General features: G+C 44.9%; 1 protein-coding gene across 1 annotated transcript in view; it reads right to left on the minus strand.

Annotated features, from left to right (window-relative positions):
* The window catches only part of LOC110517682 (protein diaphanous homolog 3), a 286,923-nt gene extending 279,673 nt beyond the window's left edge, over window positions 1-7,250 (minus strand). The window contains exon 1 of the mRNA XM_036973085.1: window positions 6,684-7,250. Coding sequence (XP_036828980.1) covers window positions 6,684-6,803 — 120 coding nt within the window. The 5' untranslated portion in view covers window positions 6,804-7,250. The remainder of the gene's footprint in view (window positions 1-6,683) is intronic.
* Window positions 7,251-7,876: the final 626 nt, after the last annotated feature.

Here is a 7,876-nt window from a genome sequence, read left to right on the forward strand (position 1 = left end):
ATTGACCAAGCGGTTCTCTCACATCCCACAGAGAGGCTGTGTATCGATAATTGACCAAGCGGTTCTCTCACATCCCACAGAGAGGCTGTGTATCGATAATTGACCAAGCGGTTCTCTCACATCCCACAGAGAGGCTGTGTATCGATAATTGACCAAGCGGTTCTCTCACATCCCACAGAGAGGCTGTGTATCGATAATTGACCAAGCGGTTCTCTCACATCCCACAGAGAGGCTGTGTATCGATAATTGACCAAGCGGTTCTCTCACATCCCACAGAGAGGCTGTGTATCGATAATTGACCAAGCGGTTCTCTCACATCCCACAGAGAGGCTGTGTATCGATAATTGACCAAGCGGTTCTCTCACATCCCACAGAGAGGCTGTGTATCGATAATTGACCAAGCGGTTCTCTCACATCCCACAGAGAGGCTGTGTATCGATAATTGACCAAGCGGTTCTCTCACATCCCACAGAGAGGCTGTGTATCGATAATTGACCAAGCGGTTCTCTCACATCCCACAGAGAGGCTGTGTATCGATAATTGATCAAGCGGTTCTCTCACATCCCACAGAGAGGCTGTGTATCGATAATTGACCAAGCGGTTCTCTCACATCCCACAGAGAGGCTGTGTATCGATAATTGACCAAGCGGTTCTCTCACATCCCACAGAGAGGCTGTGTATCGATAATTGATCAAGCGGTTCTCTCACATCCCACAGAGAGGCTGTGTATCGATCTCAGCCTCTGGGAAATTAGACAGGATATATTTTTTTTAAAGTTCAGAACAGTCAAAGTCACGTCGTTCATGAAATTGGATAAAACCAGATCAAAGTACGACGACCAAAGTTTGAAAACGGACTGATGCCCCTACATCGATAAAGTTACATCAGAAAGTTCCTGACTCAGACCCCACACTGTTACCAACAGACAGAGAGACTCAGACCCCACACTGTTACCAACAGACAGAGAGACTCAGACCCCAGACTGTTACCAACAGACAGAGACTCAGACTCCACACTGTTACCAACAGACAGAGAGACTCAGACCCCACACAGTTACCAACAGACAGAGAGACTCAGACCCCACACTGTTACCAACAGACAGAGAGACTCAGACCCCACACTGTTACCAACAGAGAGAGAGACTCAGACCCCAGACTGTTACCAACAGACAGAGACTCAGACTCCACACTGTTACCAACAGACAGAGAGACTCAGACCCCACACTGTTACCAACAGACAGAGAGACTCAGACCCCACACTGTTACCAACAGACAGAGAGACTCAGACCCCAGACTGTTACCCCTACATCGATAAAGTTACATCAGAAAGCTCCTGACTCAGACCCCAGACTGTTACCAACAGACAGAGAGACTCAGACCCCAGACTGTTACCAACAGACAGAGACTCAGACCCCAGACTGTGACCTGTGACAGAGAGACCCCAGACTGTTACCTGGAGACAGAGAGACCCCAGACTGTTACCAACAGACAGAGAGACTCAGACCCCAGACTGTTACCAACAGACAGAGAGACCCAGACCCCAGACTGTTACCAACAGACAGAGACTCAGACCCCAGACTGTTACCAACAGACAGAGACTCAGACCCCAGACTGTTACCAACAGACAGAGAGATCTCAGACCCCAGACTGTTAGCAACAGACAGAGACTCAGACCCCAGACTGTTACCAACAGACAGAGACTCCACACTGTTACCAACAGACAGAGAGACTCAGACCCCAGACTGTTAGCAACAGACAGAGACTCAGACCCCAGACTGTTACCTGGAGACAGAGAGACCCCACACTGTTACCAACAGACAGAGACTCTCAGACTCCACACTGTTACCAACAGACAGAGACTCCACACTGTTACCAACAGACAGAGAGACCCCACACTGTTACCAACAGACAGAGAGACTCCACACTGTTACCAACAGACAGAGAGACTCCACACTGTGACCTGGAGGCTCAAGTTCAGCAGGCTAAATGTGGAACCAATCCAACTAATGACATCACCACGGTCAGTCAGTCACAGCCAGCAGCTACACTACAGGGAGGGACGGCAAGACACTTAGAGGGACACAGAGAACCACACACACAGACAACAGAACCACACACACACACACAGACAACAGAACCACACAGAGGCGACACAGAAACCCACAAACACACAGACAAACGTAGAAAACCACACACACACAGAAAACCACACACACACACAGACAGACGTAGAAGACCACACACACACACAGACACACAGAACCACACACACAGACAGACGTAGAAGACCACACACACACAGAAAACCACACACACACAGACAGACGTAGAAGACCACACACACACACATACACACAGAACCACACACACAGACAGACGTAGAAGACCACACACACACAGAAAACCACACACACACAGACACAGACAGACGTAGAAGACCACACACACACACAGACACACAGAACCACACACACAGACAAACGTAGAAAACCACACACACACAGAAAACCACACACACACAGACACAGACAGACGTAGAAGACCACACACACACACAGACACACAGAACCACACACACAGACACACAGAACCACACACACAGACAAACACACAGAACCACACACACACAGATCCACACAAGGTGGGACGGCAGTCGCTAGGTAGTAAGTATTCTTGTCTGAGCCAGAACGGCCCACAGGGCAGGAGCCCATGTCCTGTAGTGTGAGGCAGCTTGATGAACTCCCTCTGGACCAGACACTAGTCTACGGCAGGAGGTCACTAGGTCAAAGTGCTGTTTAAACAACCAGACACTAGTCTACAGCAGGAGGTAACTAGGTCAAAGTGCTGTTTAAACAATCAGACACTAGTCTACTGCAGGAGGTCACTAGGTCAAAGTGCTGTTTAAACAACCAGACACTAGTCTACGGCAGGAGGTCACTAGGTCAAAGTGCTGTTTAAACAACCAGACACTAGTCTACGGCAGGAGGTCACTAGGTCAACGTGCTGTTTAAACAACCAGACACTAGTCTACGGCAGGAGGTCACTAGGTCAAAGTGTTGTTTAAACAACCAGACACTAGTCTACGGCAGGAGGTCACGAGGTCAAAGTGTTGTTTAAACAACCAGACACTAGTCTACGGCAGGAGGTCACTAGGTCAACGTGCTGTTTAAACAACCAGACACTAGTCTACGGCAGGAGGTCACTAGGTCAACGTGTTTAAACAACCAGACACTAGTCTACGGCAGGAGGTCACGAGGTCAAAGTGTTGTTTAAACAACCAGACACTAGTCTACGGCAGGAGGTCACGAGGTCAAAGTGTTGTTTAAACAACCAGACACTAGTCTACGGCAGGAGGTCACTAGGTCAAAGTGCTGTTTAAACAACCAGACACTAGTCTACGGCAGGAGGTCACTAGGTCAAAGTGCTGTTTAAACAACCAGACACTAGTCTACGGCAGGAGGTCACTAGGTCAAAGTGCTGTTTAAACAACCAGACACTAGTCTACGGCAGGAGGTCACTAGGTCAACGTGCTGTTTAAACAACCAGACACTAGTCTACGGCAGGAGGTCACTAGGTCAACGTGTTTAAACAACCAGACACTAGTCTACGGCAGGAGGTCACTAGGTCAAAGTGTTGTTTAAACAACCAGACACTAGTCTACGGCAGGAGGTCACGAGGTCAAAGTGTTGTTTAAACAACCAGACACTAGTCTACGGCAGGAGGTCACTAGGTCAACGTGTTTAAACAACCAGACACTAGTCTACGGCAGGAGGTCACTAGGTCAACGTGTTTAAACAACCAGACACTAGTCTACGGCAGGAGGTCACTAGGTCAACGTGTTGTTTAAACAACCAGACACTAGTCTACGGCAGGAGGTCACTAGGTCAATGTGCTGTTTAAACAACCAGACACTAGTCTACTGCAGGAGGTCACTAGGTCAACGTGTTTAAACAACCAGACACTAGTCTACGGCAGGAGGTCACTAGGTCAACGTGTTTAAACAACCAGACACTAGTCTACGGCAGGAGGTCACTAGGTCAACGTGTTTAAACAACCAGACACTAGTCTACGGCAGGAGGTCACGAGGTCAAAGTGTTGTTTAAACAACCAGACACTAGTCTACAGCAGGAGGTAACTAGGTCAAAGCTTTGCTGAGAATAAACAAGTTGGAGGTAGAGAACTATAATTATAATTCAGTTCACACAGTACACAGCTACAGTCCAAATGTGTTCTGACTCGCTATACTGTCTCCGGAACATTCTCAGGGAAAGAGAGAGAACCAGGAAATAGAACCTAGTGACAAACAAGGAAGTCCACACTCCAGAATCCTCTAGCATGACATAACCATGGCAACGCCACAGTTGACATTCCCTGGGTATTATTATTCTGTTATGTTTAACTCCCTCCAACAACGTCACAGGGATCCCTGGCCTTCAAGAAAACCCCACCCCAACTGAACACTCGGGGGGGGGGGGGTTCCATCCCAAATAGAAACTTATTTCCTATACTGTGCACTTCACACCATAGTACATAGGGTCCAATTTGGGACGCAGATCCATTTCAAACGAAACGGGTCCATTATCACAATCTGTTCATCTGATTTCCTGTTCTACACTTCCTGTGTCAATCCCTCCATTCCAAATCTCTGAAACGTCTCTGGAAGAAAAAAAAAAAAATGTACCGCCCAGATTGAGCTAAACGAGTGTGTGTGTTTGAGTGTCACATTACCAAGGTACTTAACAGATTGGAAGAGGACCCAGGGACCTCAGGAGAAGACTCTCATAATGATTAAAACTTTAATCTAGGGCAGCAGTGTAATAGACTGTCAGCAATTCCATTTGAAAAGGTAGCATAACCTCTGGCTGACGGAGGGAGCTCAGAATATACATGGACCCCTATTTCCATAAGGATCTGGTCCAAAGTAGTGCACTATGTAGGGAATAGGGTTCTATAGGGCTCTGGTCTAAAGTAGTGCACTATATGGGGAATAGGGTTCTATAGGGCTCTGGTCTAAAGTAGTGCACTATGTAGGGAATAGAGTTCTATAGGGCCCTGGTCTAAAGTAGTGCACTATGTAGGGAATAGGGTTCTATGGGGCTCTGGTCTAAAGTAGTGCACTAAATAGGGAATATGGTGCCGTTTGGAACAAAGGCCTTATTTCCAACTTCTGCAGTCAGTTGCTCAAGCCTGCGTATTTGCATTGGATTAGAATTAAAAAGTCAGAGAAGAGAGAGAGAGAGACAGAGAGGCGATACTCCATTAGTTTTGTGTCACTCATAAAATGTCATTAACATTTGTCGGCCGTGATCTGCTGCCTAAAGAGGAAAGAACCATTTCTCTAAGATGAAAGAAGCTCTTATAAAAAAAGTTCCTAAGACAAGCATCAATGCTTCTCTTCAATACTGGCACAGGTGACAACGCAAATGAATCAAAGTGTTTAAATATATATATATATATAATTTAACCTGGCTGCAGAATAAACTGAAACATTGTTGCTGAAAAAAATAAAGCTGAAGCAATGAAAAAGGAATGTGTGGAAGTCGGAACCCTTGAATTAGAATCATCATTAGACTCGTTCTAATTCTAGAAGTGGAACATCTGAAAGACTAGACTGATGTCTGGTGTGGCAGGAGCAGTCTCACAGTATGGAGTCTCAAATGGCCTCCTATTCCCTTTACAGAACACTACTTCTGACCAGTCAGCCCAAGGAGAGGTCAAACCTTATTTGTCCACGTGGTGTCGAGAAAGACGGACCAGAGCAGACAGACGACATCGGTCAGTAGAGTACAGAGGCAGCGGGATTACATCTAGCTTACTTATCCCCTGGCTAATTTGACCTGTTGATACAGCCCAGCTTGTCTGAGGCAAAGCAAATACAACCACCACAACGTAATGCTGGACTGTAAAGGCCTGTATCTGGGATATCAACAATACTTCTTCGTCCTGAACTGACTGAATATCCTACATTGTTATTTTAACATTAGTCAGCTACCACACCCTTAGTGAAGTACCTCAACTCCTCCACCGACTAGAGTTCTTCAAATGAACCTCTGACTCGCTATGCATCTACACTTAACATTGTTTAAATTCTTAAACCCTTATGTGTTTGTTCTCTGGCGTTGCATGCCTGTCTTAGTTTGCTGAAATCCAAACGACGTTTTGTAAAGGTAACCTGTAACAGCTAGTAATGGATACCACAAATCTCAGGTATACAATCTTGTAGCTATGTTTGACTCTATGCTATATTACAGACGACCATTAGAAAAAGGAGAGACAAAATGTCCCTTTCATTTGAAGAGAGAGAGAGAGTGGGCTTTGCTAGATTTGGCACAGAGCAAATCCTTGTAAAAAAATATTAATGTCAACGTTTACATTATCAGTGGAGAAAAAAAATGAGATTTAGCACAATGTGAGTGCAGACAAGACAGATTGACTTTCAAAACAAACATCAGTACATGGCATTGTACTGGAATGTCAATTATTAGCAGGTTTACGGGAACAAGTATTTAACTACCAAGCCTGAATCATTGCATGATGATGGTGGGCAAAAACGCATTGTCAAAACGTCACTTCAGCTCGTCCTGAGAGTTAATTTACAACCCAGGGTGAGTTGTTTCACTTGAGTTAAACTGTGTCGAGTCAGTGACACTTTCAGCGATCGATTTTTAGAAAAGGCCTACTTACAAACTTTGGTTTACGTTCTCCATCCTCGCCTCCAGACGATCCACCTTGTCCTGTGGTGAATCCCTTCTTTCGCTGTTTGTCTCGTCCACTGGACTGAAGATTACTCCAATGGTTCTCCATGATAACTACAGTAGCTTAGCTGGGCTACTCACTGTCACTACTGTACCCGACCTTTGCAACAAAAAAAACGGCGAAACGTGCAATACGGTTTGTTAACAAAATAGATTATTGGTGGAAAAGTTCCTTAAACCTGATATCGGGTACAAACAGACAATGTGATAACGAGGACAGAGAGAGAAAGAAAAGCGACGCCTTCAAAGATGCTAACGAGCTAGCTAACTATCACGGTCGGATTGCCTTAATCCTATTTGTGGCTTTTCAGGTAGTTTGCCTTCCAAGACGTATAGAAAAGATAAACTACTGTTATCAACACGTTTTCTTGAATACTGCTGTTGAAATATTTGCAAAACGATGTTGACAAAGTTAGTTAAGCTATCAGACAACGTTAAAGCGAGTTGATATTTTTACAGCTCAAACTTCTGACTGTAAAAAAAATGTTCAGTCCGAAAATCGCGCCACCGGAAGTTGTCAGTGTGACGTTGTTTTATTCTAGCCAATTGTTTTTGCCGACAACGGAAACGCCTTTAATTTTGAGATAAATGATTGGCCGTTCGTCATGTCACTCATTTCATTCACGAGATGAGCAACATGATAAAAAAACGACGCGGGGAAAAAAGCACGTTGTTTATTAATCTACAAAGGCTCTTTTGACAAAAATGTTGACAGTTTTACCTTGTAGACTAAAACATTTCCCTGAATCCAACTCTTTCATGTGTCGAAGATAAACAGACACTTGGCAAAATCTTACTGTGTGTAGTCTGTCGGAATCATCTAATCTTTCTTTGGGTATTTTACAATTATTTAGTGGTTTCTTGTAGAGGACTGTATTGCTTGTAGCCGGTCCCGACATAGATCATTGAGGCGCGGTCGGTCGGACAGACATGCAATTTTGGGATGAAAATATTTTCGTTGTCCCTGAGATTATTTGTAAACTGTTGTCTTTCTGCTTTGTATGCGTTAGCCTAATTTTACATATTGTATTAAAATAACATATGTGACTTTTTTCACATTATTCACACACTCAGAATTCAACGTCAGTAGTTTACCCCTCCTTGCCTCTCTCCTTGTTGAGT

Source organism: Oncorhynchus mykiss, unplaced genomic scaffold (genome assembly GCF_013265735.2).
Source record: "Oncorhynchus mykiss isolate Arlee unplaced genomic scaffold, USDA_OmykA_1.1 un_scaffold_221, whole genome shotgun sequence".
NCBI lineage: Eukaryota > Metazoa > Chordata > Actinopteri > Salmoniformes > Salmonidae > Oncorhynchus > Oncorhynchus mykiss.